General features: G+C 48.1%; 1 protein-coding gene across 5 annotated transcripts; it reads right to left on the reverse strand.

The window, feature by feature from the left end:
• Positions 1–444: 444 nt before the first annotated feature.
• Positions 445–10,333, reverse strand: LOC144717296 (uncharacterized). 5 transcript variants are annotated; one of them, XM_078592753.1, is made up of 7 exons: positions 10,250–10,333; positions 5,319–5,826; positions 4,879–4,965; positions 4,395–4,466; positions 3,912–3,983; positions 3,593–3,676; positions 445–2,959 (listed from the first exon to the last, which is right to left on the reverse strand). In XM_078592753.1, exons 2-7 carry the CDS (start codon positions 5,815–5,817, stop codon positions 2,328–2,330), a joined length of 1,446 nt encoding a protein of 481 aa, XP_078448879.1. In that variant the 5' UTR covers positions 5,818–5,826; positions 10,250–10,333; the 3' UTR covers positions 445–2,327. The 5 variants fall into 5 exon arrangements, with proteins under 5 accessions (XP_078448879.1, XP_078448880.1, XP_078448878.1 ...); XM_078592754.1 differs by lacking the exon at positions 10,250–10,333 and adding an exon at positions 9,948–10,199; XM_078592752.1 differs by lacking the exon at positions 10,250–10,333 and adding an exon at positions 9,341–9,494.
• Positions 10,334–22,509: the final 12,176 nt, after the last annotated feature.

Below are 22,509 nucleotides of genomic sequence, written 5' to 3' on the forward strand. Positions count from 1 at the left end.
AAAATATATACATGGGCTCATTGACGTATGCTCAAATTTAATATTTTAAGAAATGTTATCTTGGTTTTAGATAAAACGGTTATCAAACTGAACAAATTCTGTGGCCAAATTAATCACGTTACAAAATCATTACTTTTGCACCCAATTTCATCAGAACTGAAAGTGAAGCACATTTTTTGATTGGTTAATGTTTGTTTGGTAAGGTGACCAGATGGATTTTTGAATCTCTCCCAAAAATGTTTTCAATTAAGTTTTACCAAAACCACACTCATTTCAGAGTGGAGCAGTGGTGCAGCGGTTAGGCTACGGCTAACATCAGTGGTTATCGATATCTGCACTGGTACTTCTACCAGCGCTCTCCCCTACCCCACCACCAACTTGCAATGAGAAGTGTGGCCAAGTATGGTTAAACTATGATCAACATAGTGCATTGACAAAGAGACGGTAGTTAAAAACAATTTTATTTCATTCAATTTACAACTCGATTACAAATACATAAAACCACCATCGTCCTCAGAGGAACAAGAACCAATTGAAGGCACGAGCAAACCAATCAAAAGCTTCGGGTACCAAGCAGCTCAATGGACCATGGATTCATGAAACCATAAGGATGGATACAATTTCAGCTCAAATTCAAAGCAAGATAAACCTAACAAGCTATTTAATCTCTCATCTCTATCTTTTCTGCATCTCCCCAACCCTAATAAGACTTCTGCATCGGGCCCCCAATAGGTCAGCACCACCACTGAATGACATTCATATAATTTATAATTAAAAATTGTAACGTGCTGCACAGGATCCGCTCACTTTCGGAGATAGTGGCTCGGAGGTGCGAAAAGGAACCACGGACAAGCGGTGAAGGCAGGGAGGCGGTGAGTTGCCGCCAATAAATTCCAAAGCTTTGCGATTGTCTTTATATATTAAGGTGTTATCGGTCAATTAAGTCTTTACATGTGGGAGGAAACGAGTCCCCAGAAAAAAACCCACATGCAAAAAGGCAACGCTTTATCGCAGTGAGCTTCATTGCAAGGCCCACGCCCACCAACGGCCTTTAGTGCGGCCCCCGACAATGTGAAAACACCCCATTGCTGGCGGTGTGGAGGCCCTCACACTGATGTCTTATCGGCAAAGAGTGGCCTCCCTCTGAAAATTAGTGAACAACACTGCTCTACCCAGAGGTGGGACAAAGTCATTGTTATGCAAGTCCAAGTCGAGTCGCAAGTCATCAAATTCATGACTCGAGTCTGACTCGAGTCCAAGTCACATGACTCGAGTCCACATCTCATAGGTGGGACAAAGTCATTGTTATGCAAGTCCAAGTCGAGTCGCAAGTCATCAAATTCATGACTCGAGTCTGACTCGAGTCCAAGTCACATGACTCGAGTCCACACCTCTGGCTCTACCCCATAAACAGGTGGAGCACACATTTTGCTCTATCGCCTTCTCCTGGCAAACCTCGACGCCCACAGGGAGTTTCACAAACTTCGTATGTTCTACCAATCATCGACGCTACAGTGCTGGACTACAAGCATGTGCAACGACCGTCCAGCTAACAAGTTAGTTACATATTATGGAGGACGAGGGTCCATTGTGCTGGTCTGTGATAACCTTGCATATGGCAAGTGAGTCATTAGCAATTTGATGGATCAATAATAAGGGTGACTGCAAGGTCTCCCAAACAGGTTCAGAAGGGACATCTACCTGATCTGACATTAATGGTGAACTTTAGAGTTTTATAATTTAAATGGCTAGCTCTAGGACGTCATAGGTTTATCCAAGCATGTCACATGTGTGAAGAGTCTGGGTTGTCAACGTCTGATCAACACTTCAATGTCTTCAAGCCCCGCAGCGTTGTGCTTGACATGTGGTGTTGTCAATATAAACATACATTTTAAACAAGCATAAACAAGATGCTGTCGTGGTGTAAGTTAGCATACTGGATTTGCAATCCCAAGTCCACTGGTTCGATTCGATCTCCCAGGGCGGCAGTTGAAACAAAAGTCTCAGTTTATTCAATCTTCCGCCCTCACCTCTGTATAAATGGGTACACCACAGTTCGTCGATCGGCGTGTCACACGTGTGGATGTGAAGTGTGGGTACTCCCACCTCTTCCAAGACGACTGCGCATGTCTAGAGCTCTGTCCATTAAGATTCCCTACCACCAGCAATGGCATTGGCAAGAAATTGCAGGGCTGCACCAATGACCAAACAAAGGAGTGCTCTTATACACTAAACCTTTTTTTATTACAATAGGGGCCATTCATAACGGGGCTCTGGCCTGGAGCATGTGAACATGTCTGCGGCACCATAAACAAAACTCTCCATTCTCAGGCGGTGGTGGCGCCCGACCCTCTGTGAATACGCTGGTGTTGGCGCAGTCTGGACCCATGCGTGAATGCTTTTCCGCACACGTCGCACTGGTAGGGCTTCTCGCCCGTGTGCATGCGCATGTGCATCTTCATACTGTAGGACTGCGAGAATGCCCGGCCGCAAATCTCGCAGCCGTACGGCTTCTCGCCCGTGTGCTTGAAGTGGTGCCGCTTGAGGTTGCTCTGGTTCGAGAAGGTCTGGCCGCACACCTTGCAGCAGTAGGGCTTCTCTCCCGTGTGTGTGCGCAGGTGGATATTTAGGTACTCGCGCTTCAAGAAGCAGTGTCCGCAAACCTCGCAGCGGTAAGGTTTCTGGACGACGCATCCCGGCAACACACCCGGATTGTTGGAGCCACCATCTCCGATGGTCAGACTTCGTGCAACGGCTGCCAGGGGTAACCCGTTTCGGCTCGCCACTACCGACTCGAAGGAGAACCCCTCCGTTGGTGGTAGTGACACGTACTTGCGTGTGCAGGTGGAGGCTGCTTCTCCATTTTGAATGGCGTCCTGTGCCTCGTGTGCCCACGGAGCGGGGGCCGTCTCGACAGCAAGCGTACAGCCCTCGTCCTCGATCTGCTGTGAGGTCATGGCTTTGAACATAAGAGCGGTGTGAGACGCCAATGCAACTTTAAGGGAGAGCATAATTTAAAACAAGTTTTTTCTTAAGATGTGGGGGCATTCTAATTGAAAGTTTGCGCTTTTTTTTGAACAAGTAAAAAATAAGCACTGGCATTTGAGTAGATAATACATAAAACGAAATGAAGGTGGAGATGAGACTAATAGCAGTGCTTGAAGTATGTGTCAACTGTTAAACAAGTCAATACCTAAAATCAGAGAGGTGGCGATGATGAGACTGTCAGAATAAACCATGGAGGTCGGATGTCATTGTGCAACAGTTGAAAGACCGGATAAAAATTGAGGACAAGATGTCCACATGTAGTGGGATATATTTTATTGTCCGTGATGACCTTTTGACCTATTTTTAGTTGTATTAAATACATTTAAAATGAACACATTCAAGACAGACTCCAGATATACAACTGCCTTGAAAAATGTTTTATATTCTTTTGATTGGATGCTTACTCTCAACTAATAATGCAAAAGATAAATATGCAATCATGAAAAACAAATCATTTGAAAAGCTATTGTGTTGTCGGCCGTGATGACCTCTAGGTCTGGATTGATATCCTCACAATATCTACTGGTAAGAAAGGGCCACTTACCAAAGATTGTATTAGAAGATAATTTTTTGTAATCATGCCCCCATGTCCGAGGAAGCATTGCATTTTCAGTAAATTCAGCGGCATCTACAAGCATAGAGGGCTCATATCAGTGAAATAATTTTAAGTGTCACTTTGAAATTGATGTGAACTGATAAGTAACAATATGATTAACGACCGAAGCAATAAGATGTATCTGCGCTCATTAAGAGCTAGAGGTCGACTTGGAATCTAGAGGTCGCTCATTCGAGATATTCGAATAAGCCGAGTTATCCCAATGACTTAATTGGGCCACTGAACACTCCACACTTATAGACATTACCTATGAAAGGTTCCACTGGCAGGTCGGATTGAGAGTCATCCACATCTGGAGTTGGCATTTCTTCTGTCTCACCTGAAATCAAAGGACAGGGTGTATTTTGATTCACAAAAAGACACGACATGATTCATACATTAACGGACATATCTACTGGCAAAAAAGGCCAATTACCCAAGATTTGATTAGACAACATTTCATGGAACCATGCTCCGATGTCCGAGGAAGCATTGCATTGTCAGTGAAGTCAGCAGCATCTACAAGCATAGAGGGCTCATAATGGTGAAATGGTTTTCAACAAAGTGTCAGTTTGAAACTGATGTGAAATGAGAAGTGACGAACAATGAACAACAGCAATGAGATGTATAGTAGCTCATCAAGAACAATATACTTGGAATCGAGGGGTCACCCATTCGGGATATCCGAATAAGCTGATTGATACCCCCGACTAAACTGGACAACTCAACACTCTACACTTATAAACGTTACCTTCGAAAGATTCATTTTTTATCAGAACCACTGGCAGGTCGGATTGAGAGTCATTCACATCTTCTGTCTCACCTGAAATCAAAGGACAGGGTGTATTTTGATTCACAAAAAGACACGACATGATTCATACATTGATGGACATATCTACTGGCAAAAAAAAGGCAAATTACCCAAGATTTGATTAGACAACATTTCATGGAACCATGCTCCGATGTCCTAGAAAGCATTGCATTGTCAGTGAAGTCAGCCGCATCTACAAGCATAGAGGGCTCATAATAGTGAAATGATTTTCAACAAAGTGTCAGTTTGAAACTGATGTGAAATGAGAAGTGACGAACAATGAACAACAGCAATGAGATGTATAGTAGCTCATCAAGAACAATATACTTGGAATCTAGAGGTCGCCCATTCGAGATATTCGAATAAGCTGAGTTATCCCCCTTACTGAACTGGATCACTCAACACTACATTGACAAGATGTTACCTCCAAACGGCTTCATTTTAATCCGATCCACTGGCAGGTTGGGTTGAGAGTCATCCGCATCTGGAGGTTGCGTTCCTGCCCTCTCACCTGAAATCAAAGGACAGTGTTTTTGTAATTCACAAATAGAAATGACACAATTCAAGCGTTGATGGTAAATTTCATTCCATCTGATATTTGGTGAAATCAAGCTGCGGTCTCTATCACAAACAATGGGACGACCCACCAGGGCAATACGTTTCAGTCGCGTAGGCACGAAGTGAATCTGACTGAAGTGTCTCCCTGCCTGTGTGTAATGGTGGTATCATCTCCATCAGTGGTCCTGTGTCAGTGGTGCAAATTACACATTCAGGTTAAGCAAAGACTAATATTGTGAATTTAGTGCGCTATCCATGGTGTCAATCAGCTAGATCTATTATTTAATGCTATTAAATATCAATTACCATTTTCCATTGGGCGATCCATTTCAGCCATCATCATTTCATTACCGATTGCATCACCAGATGAAGGCATTTCATACTTAAGACCATCCATGGCTCCGAGTCTTTTCACGGACATCAGCAGCTCACTGCTCAAGCCGCTGAACAACGCAACCAGTACGTCCACCAGGCCTCCCAGCATCACGTCGCCAGGAGAGGCGGAGGAGGCGGCGGCATCGTCCAAGTGCGGCATCCTAGCGTCATGGAGCTCAGCGCCATGCAGGTCCTTCACCACCTGCCGTAGCACGGCGTAGAAGCCAAAGGGCAGGCGGTCGCGCGCCGTGGCCAGCAGCTCGGCCTGCACGATGCCGTCCCCGACGCAGGCGCGTAGGACCCCGTAGTCCCGGATGCCCAGCTCAGAGTCCATGGCCCGGGCCACCTCCGCGTTTACGCCCTGCGCCTCAAGCCACTCTGGGAAGTCCCCGTTCGGCTCCAGCACCAGGGTGGCCACCGTAAAAGCCATATTTTGTGGCTGCAGAGAAAATTGTGAATTAAGGGAAGTGGAATATACAGTGTTTCCACATTTTGAAAATTTCGTGACTGCAGGAATTACTCTTTGGTTCTTTCGGTAAAGTCACATAGAAAGAAAATAAATTAAATAATAGAGTATGATGTTTCTATTGCAGCACAAGCAACCGTCATCAGGTAGAACAAAATTTGAGAGAAAGACAAAAGACAGACACCGAGACACACAAGCAGAGAGAGACAACACAGACACACAGAGAGAGACACACAACATAGACACACAGAGATCCAATGCCTCTGTGTCGAGGCCTTAAATAGAGAAAGGGGGGGTGGGCAGAGAGAGAGGTGGGTCTGCTGGGGCAGGTGCTGGAGCAAAAAAATTAGCATGTAAATGAATCCACCCCGAAGCGACCGAGGGAAAGGAGATGGAATGGCCCTATGATAGCCTGGTAAATTTTAGAGAGAAATAGTTAGAGAAAACAAAACGTAACAAATCGTTTGGAAATGTAATGTAATGCAACACACAGTCGGCTAACACACAGTTAACGCATAGCCTGGTTGATTATGATCTCCAAAGATTGCAAAATTTGAAGTGTGAAATTTGACAAAAGACACAGAGGGAGAAAACAACTTACATCCTCCCCGTAGAGGTGCATTAACTGTGTTAGCCAACTCTCTGTTGCATTACATTACATTTCTAAAATATGTTATATTTTTTTTTCTCAAACTGCCTATTTCTCTCTCTAAAATTTACCAGGCTATCATAGGGCCATTTGATCTTCTTTCCTTCGGTGTAGATTCATTGACATGCTAATTTATATGCTCCAGCAGACCCACCTCTCTCTTTGCCCAACCCCTCCCATTTCTCTCAATTTAAGGCGTCGACACAGAGGCATTGGGTCTCTGTGTCTCTCTCTCTGTGTGTCTGTGTTGTCTCTCTCTGCTTGTGTGTCTGTCTGTGTGTCTCCATGTCTGTGTTTTGTCTCTCTCTCAAATTTTGTTCTACCTGATGACGCTTGCTTGTGTTGCAATCGAAACGTCGTATTATATTATTAAATGTATTATCTTTCAATGTGACTTTACCAAAAGAACCAAAGAGTGTTTCCACATTTAAGATGTTTCCACTGTCATGCACACACTCGTAATTTGCCCCCAAATTAACATGTTGCCTTTACACTGTGCAAGAACGGTCAACTACATGCTGTACATCAATTCCTTGGTCAGGGGTCGACTCACCTTCCCTCCAAGGCTGATACAATTATCACCACTTTACAGCAAGTTAACAGTTATTCTCACATGGATAAATTGACCCTGGCCATTTGAATCTAGAGTCTTTACCACTGGCTCAAGGCTATTATGTCGGAGAATTTGAACCCAACGTTCATTTCTGCACAGACTCTTACAGTTGTAGGGCTGTTACAGAGAGCCCGTTATGCATGGCAGCCTATGGTAAACAAGCACAGTGGGCGGGGCTACGTCAGTGCACGGGCAGGTGCCCTCTACGACGTCCGCGCTTCGGACGTTACGATCCCCCGGGGCCCCACCCCTCAGGGAGGGGGGTGTATAAAAGGGGAATGTATCGGGAGGCTCGGGAGTGATGTTTAGCTAAAGAAGAGGAGGAGGAAGACGTCTGAGATAGAGCCCTGGACTCCCCCTGGTACGCCGTCCTTATCAGGACCGCGCAGGCTCGAGCCAGTGGCGTGGTACCAGAGCCAGAGCCAGTGCTGGTCTGGACTCTGGGTACCGGGCCCGACTGACCAGTGTCGGGCCAAGATAGCCTCCCCTAGCCCATTAGTGGAGGACTCAGAGGCAGGCTAAGGTTAGCCTAGAGGTGTGTCCTCAGATAGACGGGTGAGGGGGCCGATACCCCCTCAATTGTGTATGTCACAAAGTTGGTATTCAAATAAACAAGTGTGCCTCCAACTCCGGTGTCAATGAGTCGTAAGCGTTACTACACAGTCATACACTCAAAACATCGTGAGTACATGTAAAATAAGAAGCATTAATAATCTGAGTGGGCGAAAATTGTTATCACTAACAGATACATGAAGTGGTCAATAAAGTGGCATAATTACAGTGGTGGAAGGTGCTGTTTATGTGGCTGTGAACAGTGAGCTGTGGTCAATCACTAGCAGATTAATGCACAAGTGAGAGGGAATGCATGAGTCAATGCATGAGCCATTTGAAACCATTACCAATTTCCTCTAGTTATTCAGGCCTCGTATGCGTAATATAACGAATTAAAACTTCAAGTTTGGGATGTCGTAATTCAGGGCTACTATTCAATAATAATTTCGTTGCTTGACCCCTGAAAAGAAGTGCTTCTAAGTGCCTGCAGGGATGACGTGAATGTCACGTACAATTTATATTAAGTAAAAAAATTAGTTTATCCACTGCTGCAAGCATCTTAGCAACACTAATCAGGTAATAGATGAGAATATTTTTGACCTGAAAATAATTTATAACTGTATCGTGAGAGTTTAGGCGGTCCGCCCTGTCCCTCTCCTCCCGTCTTACGAGGTGGACAGGTCGTCGAAGGAGATAACAATACAAAAATATAATAAAGTTCGGAGATGCGTTGTCTCTTCTGTCCTCCGGAGAAGTGGGCGACTCTACAACAGCTGAGCACCAGGGGTTTGTGAGACGGCCAAAATGTACTTCAAAGTCTTATTCACAAAGGCAATTCCGCACAAGCACGAAATCCGCCCAAATCTCTGCTGTGCCTCCTAAATTTTATACAGTCCCTGATAATACTGCCTAAACAAAACAATATACCTGTCACCCCATACGGTTTACCCCGTATTCTCGTACAGGGAAATTGAGTTTTCAGGTCCATACGACGTACAGTCGTTTCAATGCGAACAAACATGTTTCGTCTATTTGTTTGTGTTTCTCCCTTGCGATGGGACTACGTAGGATGAACGTTGAGATTTATAAGTGGCACGGGGTAACCAATAAGGTCTGAATTGGTCAGTAATAGGCACTGATAAGAGGTTGACAGGTATTCAGTAGTGTAGTGTATAGTAGTGTAATGTATAGCGGAGTGGAAAGTAGTGTAGTGTATAGTGTAGAGTATAGGATGAACGTTGAGATTCATAAGGGGCACGGGAAAACCAATACAGGTAGTCCTCTACTTACGACGGAGATGCGTTACGACGACCCCATCTTAAGTCTAAAATACCGTAAGTCGAAGATGGCCTAGCCTACCCAGGAGTTTTAAAGAATGGTGATAATTTAGCAAAACAAGCGCAATTTACAGTACAGTACTGTATAAACTATATGTATTTATTAATTACAATACTGTATTGCACAGTAAAATGTAAAGTAAAAAAAAACAAGGGAAATTCTTAGCCTACCTATATGAACTGCAATTTAATAGAAACTTTTTTCAGGAAACAATCCTATCTGCTATAAAAACTTTTACATGCATTGAACGTATCGTTTTGTGGTAACATTAAAATGAAATCACTAAAGCTACGTATCATATATGCATTGAACGTATCATATTGTACTGTGCTCACCAAGATTATGTCCGTCGTCTGCATACTTGAACGATGTTAGGTTGTTGATGGCAATTTTATCGTATCGCTATCGCCATCGTAAGATTGAAATATCGTAAGTTGGAGTGTCGTAACTCGGGGACTACCTGTACAGTCTGAATTGTTCTGGAATAAGGTAGGCACTAATAAGGGGTTGCCAGGTATAAAATACGTACTTATTCAATTTCCAATGAAGCACAATTTAACATCAAATTGTGTATATATATGAGGGAAATAATATTTTACTGACAATAAACGTATAAAACGAGTATTCTTTCGTACATAATGGAACCTCTCACAGCACGTGCTCAATGTTAAAACAAAGCTCTCAGGCAGCCATTTTGTGCCTCTCCAATCAATGCACAGCGCAAAGACACCGAACATTTATCAAACTATTCCAACAAATGAACTCCTATTTTACACAACAAAATTACTCTAATTATCTTCCGAATCAAATGTATATCGATCGCTTGGAGTTGGATCGATCAAAAAACAAAACGAGTCGTTGGGGCTCGAGATTTAATAGTTAAATATCTCGACACGAGGCCGATTTTCCGCGCAAAATTTGTTTTAAGTAAACATCTCGTACCTTGAATCGCGGATCAAAAACACCCCACACATCATAAACACGTCTGCTGAATTTGTTAACGGGAATCGAGCGCCGGTGTTAATATGTAAGAACCAATTGTCGTCAGTATATATTTGTATATACTGTATAATGAAATGGAACTTTAACGTTAAAGTGTGAATCGCGCATATCTGCGTGACCACCGATAGATAACTGGCGATCAAACAGTCAATTAACATTGTAAGTCGATTGACATTCAAGTGATATCACTGTAATAACTGTTACACTATATATTATCGGAGCTCAAGTGAAATGCAGCTTACCGGCAAAAAAAATCCGCCCAAATGTCTCAATGGGGCCGCTTGCCCTGTACTCTACTGTGCACGTGGGGGTTCGGCGTCCAATCAATGACCACCATCGCATTCACTGAAATCTTTGTTGTTAAAAAAAGACTTTTTTTACCTTTTTCATAGACAATGGATCGTAAATATGTCTTAAAGCATGTTACTTTGCATGTTCGCCACAAGCACTCATCCCTTATCAGAGCCTATCTTATTACAGCCAAATTCAGACTTTATTGATCACTCCGTGCCCTTAAACATCTCAAAATTCACCCTACAAAGTTCCATCACAAATAGACAAAAAATTACGTTACTAAACGAAAACGTTTATGTCTAAATTTGTATCATTGGTGTTAATGTTGCTACTTATCATGCTTACGGTCTGTGATCTTGCATGCTGATGCTGCTTGCTTGCTATATGGATGCACAAACTCATGTTGTACATGTAAAACAATGAACACAGAAAATTGAAAGGTTAAACAACTTTTTTTTAATTTGGCCGTATGATAAAAATGTTTTGCCTTCATTTAAACGGATATACGCCGTATGGACCTGAAAACTCTGTACAATAATACGGGCAAATTGTATGAGTTGACAAGTATAATGTTTGTTTCCATGTTAACAAGTACTGTGTGTGGTTAATGCAAACTCGATTCCTTGCAAAAGGTGTTTTGAACATCTTAATACAACGCCTGTTTTATTGACAGAAATGTATAACACCCGATTCTTATTTTTAATACTTTGATACATGCAAATAATGGTCCCATAATAATACAAATTTAAACACATCTGACTACCCGTAGCAACCAGCAGAGTGCACAATTATTCATAACACACACACACACGTGTCATTCATTACAGGTGAGCTCACACCGGCTACACTCAGTTACTTATGGCACTGCAAGGGCCCCTTTGCAGCGAAATAAAAATATAATATTTCATACATGCCAACCCCTTATCAGTGCCCTACCTTATTACAGATCTTGTTGGTCACCCCGTGCCACTTTCCATCTCAACGTTCATCCTCTCATAAGAGAGAAACACAAACAAATAGACAAAGAATGTTTGCCTGTATTGAAACGGCTGTATGCCGTATGAACCCGAAAACTAACTTTCCCTGTAAAAGAATAACAGGGGTAACCCGTATGGGTTGACAGCTATGTTATGTAGTAATGCTGCTGCATTGGCAGTGGTGCACAAGCACAATAACAAACAAACAAAAACTCAAAACATTAATCAATAAATTTCGATTTAAAGCTTTCGTGACTGCAGGGATTCATCTTCTTGGTTCTTTCGGTAAAGTCACGTAGAAGGGAAGTAATAAAATAATAAAAATAAAACATAACAAAATAATTCTCACGACGTTTCGGCCACAACGCAAGCAGCCGTCCTCAGGTGAAACCAGGTCTGTCGAGGCGACAGCGTCTGAATGAAACAGCACACGTGCTTGGAGCATATATATAAGCTGGGTTGGAAGGGGGGGGGAAAGGGACGCCTTGACAAAAAAATTTGCATATCAAGAGGAATTTAGCATATTTGTGGAAAATGCAGGTATGTGATTAGTACTACTTATGTCCGTGCATTATGCAGGATTAGCAGCATCCAAGGGAGGGGATATGGGAAATGCAGGTATGTGATTAGTACTACTTATGCCCGTGCATTATGCAGGATTAGCAGCATCAAAGGGAGGGGATATGGGAAATGCAGGTATGTGATCAGCGCTACTTTGCCCGTGCATTATGCAGGATTAGCAGCATCATAGGGAGGGGATAGGGGTAGCATTAATAAAGGGAAGAAGTGTTAATAGTATGTAGCTGCAGTAACTAAAACCACCACATAAACAACTAAAGCATAAATTACATAGTATCATCATTATACCAAATATACTCTACAATAAGCTGAGCCACTAACAGTAAGTAATACATTACAATTCTACGTCGTAAAAAATATAATATGCTTCCACCTAAACTTTATTCTCTTACATCACACGAGTCTACACCGTACTATATACTGCCATAGACAAACCCAACATTAAATTATATACTGTATTGCTATAAACCATCCATTGCAATATTACACTATGTATTATTCTACCCACCCTAATGTATATCACACTGCTGTATATTCACTATACAATTACGATACTATATATTACTTTGTACATTGTATTAAGCATATACATTTTAATACTATTTGTTATTATACATTGTACCGTTGACCGTCGTGTGAAAGATACTAAGAGGAAGAAACAAAATATGTCAATGCAGCGGAGCAAAGAATCCATTCCCTGCGGAGAATACAATGCCAGTGAGTGGAACGCGGTCTGAAAGTCACCGTAAACGTGAACACAATCAGTTAAGATCCGAAATGGTTTATTACGTCCTTCCAATGATTGCTAAGCCAGAATCCATCTTCTCGGTTGAAATTGTCTCTGTGTTTGTATATGTGGATCGCCTCATGAACGAATCTCTCATGGTAGCCAGATGGCTTGCAGAGAACCTCTGTCTTGGAGAAGTCAATATCATGTGAGCCCACTGAATTGAAACAGTGATCTGCCACGGCTGAGGTGTTTGTCCTACCGTGTTTCAAGTCTGCTTTATGTTCACGGATGCGGTCCGAGACATGTCGTTTGGTTTCTCCAATGTAACTGCTACCACAGAGGCAACTTAATTTGTAGACGCCAGGGTACTGTATGTCTGGAACCACATCTTTTACAGATGGGACCAGATCACGGATTTTATGTACTGTGTTGAATCGGACCTGGATCTTGTGTTTTATCAGGATTTTGGAGATCTTTTTTGTGACCCCAGCAATGTAGGGTAAGGTGATGGTCTTGAAAGGCTCCTCAACGGGATCCTTCTTGATGGTTGGAGTGATGGCTTTGCGGATTGTGTAGTCGGAGAAACCATTAGCCTTAAGAGCTTGGCGTACGTGTTTGAGTTCACTGACGCCATCCAGACTGCCACTCTACGCCCGACCTTATGGAAGAGGTACGTAGATGACACTTTTGTCATCTGGCCACATGGCCGGCCTGCTCTAGACCAATTCCTCGACCACATCAATTCCATACACCCAGCCATCAGATTCACCATGGAAGTCGAATAAGATGGCAAGCTACCCTTTTTGGATGTCCTAATTAAAAGGAGACCTGATGGTTCAATGAGCCATTCTGTCTACAGGAAAGCCACCCATACGGATGCTTACCTAAAACCGGATTCCCACCACCATTCATCCCAGAAGAATTCCCTCATCAAGACTCTATACCATAGAGCCCAATGCATATCCGACCAGGAACACATTGCCAGTGAACTCAAACACGTACGCCAAGCTCTTAAGGCTAATGGTTACTCCGTCTACACAATCCGCAAAGCCATCACTCCAACCATCAAGAAGGATCCCGTTGAGGAGCCTTTCAAGACCATCACCTTACCCTACATTTCTGGGGTCACAAAAAAGATCTCCAAAATCCTGATAAAACACAAGATCCAGGTCCGATTCAACACAGTACATAAAATCCGTGATCTGGTCCCGTCTGTAAAAGATGTGGTTCCAGACATAAAGTACCCTGGCGTCTACAAATTAAGTTGCCTCTGTGGTAGCAGTTACATTGGAGAAACCAAACGACATGTCTCGGACCGCATCCGTGAACATAAAGCAGACTTGAAACACGGTAGGACAAACACCTCAGCCGTGGCAGATCACTGTTACAATTCAGTGGGCTCACATGATATTGACTTCTCCAAGACAGAGGTTCTCTGCAAGCCATCTGGCTACCATGAGAGATTCGTTCATGAGGCGATCCACATATACAAACACAGAGACAATTTCAACCGAGAAGATGGATTCTGGCTTAGCAATCATTGGAAGGACGTAATAAACCATTTCGGATCATAACTGATTGTGTTCACGTTTACGGTGACTTTCAGACCGCGTTCCACTCACTGGCATTGTATTCTCCGCAGGGAATGGATTCTTTGCTCCGCTACATTGACATATTTTATTTCTTCCTCTTAGTATCTTTCACACGACGGTCAACGGTACAATGTATAATAACAAATAGTATTAAAATGTATATGCTTAATACAATGTACAAAGTAATATATAGTATCGTAATTGTATAGTGAATATACAGCAGTGTGATATACATTAGGGTGGGTAGAATAATACATAGTGTAATATTGCAATGGATAAGATATAGGGTGGTTTATAGCAATACAGTATGTAATTTAATGTTGGGTTTGTCTATGGCAGTATATAGTACGGTGTAGACTCGTGTGATGTAAGAGAATAAAGTTTAGGTGGAAGCATATTATATTTTTTACGACGTAGAATTGTAATACTGTTAGTGGCTCAGCTTATTGTAGAGTATATTTGGTATAATGATGATACTATGTAGTTTATGCTTTAGTTGTTTACGTGGTGGTTTTAGTTACTGCAGCTACATACTATTAACACTTCTTCCCTTTATTAATGCTACCCCTATCCCCTCCCTGTGATGCTGCTAATCCTGCATAATGCACGGGCAAAGTAGCGCTGATCACATACCTGCATTTCCCATATCCCCTCCCTTTGATGCTGCTAATCCTGCATAATGCACCGGCATAAGTAGTACTAATCACATGCCTGCATTTCCCATATCCCCTTCCTTGGATGCTGCTAATCCTGCATAATGCACGGACATAAGTAGTACTAATCACATACCTGCATTTCCCATAAATATGCTAAATTCCTCTTGATATGCAAATTTTTTTGTCAAGGCGTCCCTTCCCCCCCCCCCCCCCTTCCAACCCAGCTTATATATATGCTCCAAGCTCGTGTGCTGTTTCATTCAGACGCTGTCGCCTCGACAGACCTGGTTTCACCTGAGGACGGCTGCTTGCGTTGTGGCCAAAACGTCGTGAGAATTATTTTATTACGTGTTATTTTTATTATTTTATTATTCCCTTCTACGGGACTTTACCGAAAGAACCAAGAAGATTAATCACTAACAACACCGTTGCTTTAAAGGAAAAAAATTACAGTATAATAGACAGTATAATAGACGATAAAAGATATAGTGTACTTTCTCTGTCTCCACTCGTTTTGTCGTTCTTATGTTCTGCTCTCTCTGTGTGTCTCGGCTGTTGTCCCTCTCCCTCTCTGCTTTTGTCTGTTCTTCGTGTGTGTCTTGTCTCTCTTTAAAATTTCACACTTAATTTCTAACTTAGCAATCTTTGAAAAACATAATCAACCAGGCTATGCGTTGTGTGTTGACCGACTCTCTGTGTTGCATTACATTTCGAAATTTTGTGGGGGTCGCTGGCCCCCGAGATCCCTCCCTCGATAATGCTAACGGCCGGGCTAACATCATTACTCGCCCCCCCCGCTGCTAGGCGAACCGCTGCTGGGTTCCTCACCCATGGTGTGGGAGCCGTCGCTCGAGGATTCCCCTCCACCGCGGGTCCGCGTAGTAGGCATGGTTAGTTACCGAGTAGTATTATGCCCCCCTTCACGCTACCACGATACCTCCCTTTCCTAATCGCGCACCTGTAACCCACACACGGCTCCACACGCGACACCCTCTCCACACCCACACACAGCTCCACACGCGACACACCTCTCAAAGAGATCACACGAGGCCACGATCAGCTATTAATGATTTATTGTCTGCTACCTGGGACTTGTTGTTAAATCAGTACGTATCGACGAGGCTGGCCTATCCTACTACCCCTGGACCTATTCCTTATTTATCGGCTTACGATACCCTTTCACCTTGCTACTCACGGTTCGACGTATTCGGCGTCCTGTGGCTTTTCCTCTATGCTCGTCTGGACACGTCACGCGGACGTCCGGAGGGCAGAGCTGGGAGCCGTCTTGAACGCGGGCCTCTTGAAGTGAAGTGAGATCTCTCTACCTTGCTACGCTCCCTTTTATCCTAATTCCCGGACTCAGGCCCCCCCCCCCCCCCCTTCCCACGTACTCTTCGCTCCCTCCCCTGCCATGTGTACGGCATATGCTAATCAATCACTTTCTTATGCAGGGTGCCTTGGTTATGCAAATTATGCGGCAGCGTCCATCACAAAGGCCTGCTGTGGAAGTTAAGCGCGGAGCCTCCGCATGTCTCCACCAATTGCCCCATCAATTGCGCACTATGCGCCCGAGTCGCCTCTTTGATTATTTGCAATTCCAGCTTTACCCTTTAATTTCCCCAACAATGGCACCTACGCACTCGTGCCCGCTTTGGCACGCTAAACTATGCCGCCCCGTCCCTCCTCTGCCTGTCTCGTCGACACGTGGGGGTGTGTGTGGGGATGCGTTTCAACCGCGGTGGCCGAATGCCCCTCGCCGCGACCATACAATCTTAAGGTCGGTCGCAGCGCCACGGTGCGAAGTAGCGTCGGGGGAGGACGTCCAATTCCCTGGTCACCGGAAACCGTGGAAGTTAATCCCGATAAGGGCTTCTCGGACAAAAAACGGTCGGCCAGGTGACCTCCCCTCGGAGCTCTATGGGGGGAGGGGGGGGGGAATGCGTGCGGGTGTGTTTATGTGAGGTGAGGTGAGGGGGACGTGGGGTTGGCTCCGTCGCTTGGTGGTGGCGAGGTCGTAGATGGGGCGCCTGCTGAACGGCTTCATGGCAGCGGCATCACATAGCCCCCCGAGGTGCTGGTCCCCGTCTCGGGTTGACTGGAGCACCTTGCTTGGGCCGCGCCCATGAGGAAACGCTGCGGGGTCCGGGGGATCCGTCCGGACCTCGTGGCTGGTCTCGGGGCAGGTGGCTCCGTCCTCTGTAACTCCTGCGGCGGCCTCCTCCTCCACTCCAGTGGCTCTCCCTGTCCCTCGGTACCTGCGGGCTGGGGTATAAACTCAGAAGCAGAAGGGTTTAGGAGCCGTCGTCCGCGCCGTCTCCTGACTGGATCGGGGCATTTCGGGGTCGGGGCCCCGGTGGGGCCCATGTATGGTGTGAGGCCCCCAAACACGGGGGGTGCGGGTACCCCGGAATTTCGGGGCCTTCGGGTGACGGGGTTCTCTCTCGCCGGGGCCGCTTTCCATGGTATTAAGCGGTGGACGTTGACCACCGTCTCTCGACCCCTCTCCCCGCCATAGATTAGTACCGTCCAGGGGGAGATCTGCCGCACCACAGTCCAGGGTCCTCGCCAGTAGGTCGTCAGTTTCCCCACCTGCCCGGGCCCGACGCGAGGAGTGTGTAGCCATACCTTAGCGCCGGTCAGGAATAAGGGGGGTTCCATGCGGGGTCGGGCGCCCTGTTCTTGCCACCGATGCGCGGCTTCCCCTTGCGGGTATGCTCGGCCTCGGGCTTCTCGCAGGGTCTCCATCAGGTGTTCCACGGGGCGGCTTCCCTCCTCCGGCTGGGGGGAAGGAACGCCGAACAGCAGATCTGAGGGTAAACGAGATTCACGGCCGAACATCATTAAAAACGGGGTTTGTCCCATCGACGTGTGTACGGTGGTGGCGTAGGCGAAAAGGGCGTAGGGGAGGTGTTCGTCCCAATCCCGTTGATTTGCGGCCACCATATGTTTGAGTTTCCCCGCTAAGGTCTGATTCATGCGCTCCACCATACCGTTCGCTTGGGGGTGGTACGCTATGGTTCGGTCCTTCTGGATTCCGAATTCTCGGCACAGTGCCTGGAACAGCTCGGCCTCGAACTCGCTACCCTGGTCGGTGAGGACTCGTTCTGGGATCCCGTGCTTAAGTACGTAATTCTCCACGAATGCCCGGGCCACCACCAGGGTCGTTTTATCAGGGATGGCCACTGCCATGGGGTATCGGGTGAAATACTCTACTGCGACTAGGATATACCGGTTGCCTCGATGGGACCGCGGGAATGGCCCCTGTAGGTCGATCCCGACCAGTTGGTTCGTGCGGCTAACGCGGAACGGCCTTAGGGGTACCTGGTATCATGCCGGTTTCGGCCCGCACTGCTGACAAGCGCGGCAGCCCTGTACCCAGGCCAGAGATTCTGGCGACGCAGGGTCTCTCGAGTGCGTCGTTCCCCGTCATGGCCCCCGAGCGGATGGTCATGCACCAGCCGTAGCAGCTGGGGTCGCACCTGGGCAGGAACACAGATGCACCCCGGCTGGCCGGCCTCGGTTAACTCCCGTACCACTCCGTTCTGCACACACAACCGGGCATACAAACCGCTCGAGGGTCCTAGTAGGGCGCTCTTTTCCTCCCGCAGTGCCGCCTCCACCGCCACCAGATCCGGATCCCGCTGTTGGGTCTGTCTCAGCTGCTCGTCGTTCACGCCCGGGAAGGCACAGCCGACATCCTCCTGGATCCGTCCGATCGGGGCGGGGTGGTCCGCTGGGCCCCGAGCCGTGGGTCCCGTGCTTGCCGGGCGGTCGACGGGATCCTCTGTGCCACCTGTGAGGGTCTCTGTGGCGCACACTGCACTCTCTCTCGCTGGGGGGGGATCAGTGGCCGCGGCCTCTCGGGGGTCCATTGCCTGCCGGCAGCGTCCCCCCCGTGAAACACGTGCAGGCCTCCTCCGGCCTTGTCTCGGCGTACACCGTGGGCCGCCTCGACAAGGCGTCCGCGTTTGCATGCGTCCGTCCGGCCCAATACTCGATTTGCAGGTTGTACCCCTGCAACTGCGCCAGCCACCGGGCCATCTGCCCCCGCGGCTCCTTGAATGTAAGAAGAAACTGCAGAGCATAATGGTCAGTGCGTACGCAACATCTCCTGCCGTACAAATACGGCCGGAACTGCTTACATGCGAAAATCACGGCGTACAACTCTTGGCGGGTCACGCAATAGTTCAGCTCGGCCCCACTCAAGGTCCGGCTGGCGTACGCGATGACTCGTTCCGTCCCATCCTGCACCTATGACAACACCGCGCCCAGCCCGCTGCTGCAGGCGTCGGTGTCCAAAATAAAATCGGTGGTAAAATCGGGGAAAGCGAGGGTGGGGGCGTGGGTGAGGTGGTTTTTGAGAGTGGTGAAGGCCGTCTGGCAGGCCCCCGTCCACTGATCTCCGTCAGATTCCTTGGCTGTGGCCACTCCACTACGGCGCGTACCTTCTCCGGATCGGTGCGTACGCCTGCCTCGCTGACGCGATGCCCGAGGTACCCCACCTCGCGTTGTGCGATGTAACACTTACGTGGCTTGAGCTTGAGATTAGCCGCTCGCAGTCGCTGGAACACCTCTCGTAACCTGGACCAGTGCTCAGACAAAGATCTACTGAACACTATCACGTCATCCAAGTAAATCAGGCACTGTTCCCATTGCAAGCCCCGCATCACCAACTCCATCAGCCGCTGGAACGTCACGGGCGCATTGGTGAGTCCAAACGGGAGTACTCGAAACTCGAATAGTCCCATCGGGGTGGTGAATGCGGTTTTCGGCCGATCCTCCTCCGCCATCTCCACCTGCCAGTACCCGGATGCGAGATCGAGGGTGGAAAAATATCGCGCTCCAGCGAGGCTGTCAAAAGTGTCGTCGATGCGGGGTATGGGGAAGGCGTCGCCGAGCGTGACTGCGTTTAATTTACGGTAATCGACGCAGAACCGGGTTGACCCATCCTTTTTCGTTACTAGTACCACCGGGGCTGACCAGGGGCTCGCCGAGGGCTGAATTATGTTATCGCGAAGCATGTCCCCAACCGCCTCTTTGATCTGGGTGCGTTCGGGTGCGCCCACTCGGTACGCAGGGAGTTTGATGGGTCGGGCTGCACCGGTGTCAATTTGGTGCTTAACAAGGTCGGTCCGACCCATGTCCGAGTCGTGTTCACTGAACACGTCGGCATACTCCTGCAGTAACTCGCGCAGCCGATCGGCCTCTCCCTTAGGTAAATCCGCCCATGGTACATGTAACGCGTCAAGCAGGGGAAAAACCTCGGCTCGGGGAGTCGGGCCGACTCGCCAGGCCAGGTCCTGGTCACCCTCAGGACGACCGGGGTCCTCAGCCCAGAGTGCGAACACCGAGTCGTCAGAGTGGCGTGCGTGCAGGGGGTGTACGGTAGCTATCGGGGTGCGCCGTCGCAGTATCGCTGGGGTACTGTGAGGGTTAAACAACCGCATAAACAATCGGTCCTCATCTGCGTTTACCAACGTGGCGGATCCCACGACCCCATACCGTTTTGCCAACTCCGGGTGAGGAGTTAGCATTACCTCCCCTGATGGTTGGAGCGCTGGGTCGGTGGGGGCACCAGCATCTCGGTGAGTGGCCCGATGGTGACTGCCGTCGCCAGGATAGCGGCCACAGGTGCGAAGTGGGGACGCGTCGGCTCTCGTCCCAGGAATGGAATCCGCTCGCCGTTGCTCTCCATGGTGGCGCATCGCTGGCGGGGTTGCACGTTGAGTCCCAGATGTTCTAGGAGGTCGGTACCTGCAATACACTCATGACACAACGCACTCGACACGTAGAACTCCTGGGTGCACACCTGGCTGCCTATGCGGACCTCTAGGGTGGCTCTCCCCAGCAGCCCCATTCCGGCTCCGCTCGCCGTGTGCAGCACGCGGTCCGGGGCCTGCAGGTGACGCACGTCGACCCCGATCGCGCTGCAGTGCTCTGTGCTCACGAGCGAGGCCACCGCCCCCGTGTCCAGCAGGATTCGGGTACACATTCTGTTTACCTCCCCTTCCACCAGCGACGTAGCCCCCGTGATCCCCGCAACCAGCTCCCGTAGCCAGTCGCCAGGAGTCACCGTTTCCGTGGGCGTTGTTGCTGGAACCTGTGTGGAGATCACTCGCTCGCCATTTTTCTCATTATCGTCTATTTGTATCGGGACCGCGTCGATTGCACCCCTAGTTGGTCCACGCTCTAGGGGGCATTGGAGTTTAACCCCCGCGTCTACCTAGCCCTGGTGAGTTCAGGACAGTCTCTCATTAGATGCCCTCTTCGATCGCACATATAACATGTCCTGGGAGGGGGTGGTGGCTCCGTAGCGGGCCCCCTGCCCGCTCCCTCTCCCTCCCCCAGTACGCAGTTGTCCACCCTCCGCCTCTAGTCGGGCTACCCTTCCAGATAACCCTCCTACCGTGGCGCGTAGGTCCCCCATTTCGGATTGGATGGTCTCAACGGAGGATTGCACTTGGGTTATCTTACCGTCCATTTGGTTTACCCGGCCAGCAATATCTCCCATCCCGGTCTGTAACCCGGCTACCCACCCCGGGGTTGTCCGCTGGGTCTCTGGGGCTCCCTTGCCCGTCCCCTTATTGCGATGGCGCACTCTCGTCCCCTACCTCGAGGCTGCGCGTGCTCACCCGAGAGTGTCTCGCATTTGCGCGCGCGCTCGACGAGGGTGTTAAAGGAGAGGCGTGCACCGTCTACATTTGGCTGCCACCACGGGGTGCGTGCCAAATATCGCTGGACTTTACCGGCGGCGAGGCCCTCAATTATTTTTGCCTCGTACTCCGGGTACGCGAGCTGGGTCAGCGTGCGTACGTCCTCGGCGTAATCTCGCAGATCTTCGCCGGGTTGGCGGCGGCGTGCCTCTAAGGCTGCCTGCGCCTCCTCCTTGTCATGGGTGCCGAAGCGCCGTTCGAGTTGGCACATTCATTTTTCCCACTGAGTTTGTGCGCTTGCGGGCAAAGCTTCCACAAAATCAGCTGCCCGCCCATCTAAATGTAGCTCTAACTGATGCAACGCTTTTTCATCTGACCACCCATTAACCTTTTTAGCCCCCCTGATGCTGCGGGCAAACGATTTCCATGATGGAATCCCTTTGCCTGTAAATGTGCATTTTACTTTAACCTGGGTTGGGGGGCCTCTATCCCTTGGGGCCGCGGGGGATCGTCCCGTTTCTGACACCACTTTGTGGGGGTCGCTGGCCCCCGAGTTGCCTCCCTCGATAATGCTAACGGCCGGGCTAACATCATTACTCGCCCCCCCGCTGCTAGGCGAACCACTGCTGGGTTCCTCACCCATGGTGTGGGAGCCGTCGCTCGAGGATTCCCCTCCACCGCGGGTCCGCGTAGTAGGCATGGTTAGTTACCGAGTAGTATTATGCCCCCCTTCACGCTACCACGATACCTCCCTTTCCTAATCGCGCACCTGTAACCCACACACGGCTCCACACGCGACACCCTCTCCACACCCACAGACAGCTCCACACGCGACACACCTCTCAACGAGATCACACGAGGCCACGATCAGCTATTAATGAATTATTGTCTACTACCTGGGACTTGTTGTTAAATCAGTACGTATCGACGAGGCTGGCCTATCCTACTACCCCTGGACCTGTTCCCTATTTATCGGCTTACGATACCCTTTCACCTTGCTACTCACGGTTCGACGTATTCG

The sequence above is a fragment of the Lampetra planeri genome, chromosome 3 (assembly GCF_965212315.1).
Source record: "Lampetra planeri chromosome 3, kcLamPlan1.2.h2, whole genome shotgun sequence".
Taxonomy (NCBI): Eukaryota; Metazoa; Chordata; class Hyperoartia; order Petromyzontiformes; family Petromyzontidae; genus Lampetra; species Lampetra planeri.

Coding starts and splice junctions, on each gene's coding strand:
- LOC144717296 (XM_078592752.1), bottom strand. CDS start 9,364: ATGCAGACGACGGACATAATCTTG. Junction 3,984..4,394: donor AAAAAATGAATCTTTCGAAG/GTAACGTTTATA, acceptor CTTTGATTTCAG/GTGAGACAGAAGAAATGCCA. Junction 2,960..3,592: donor ATCTTCTAATACAATCTTTG/GTAAGTGGCCCT, acceptor TTATGTTCAAAG/CCATGACCTCACAGCAGATC.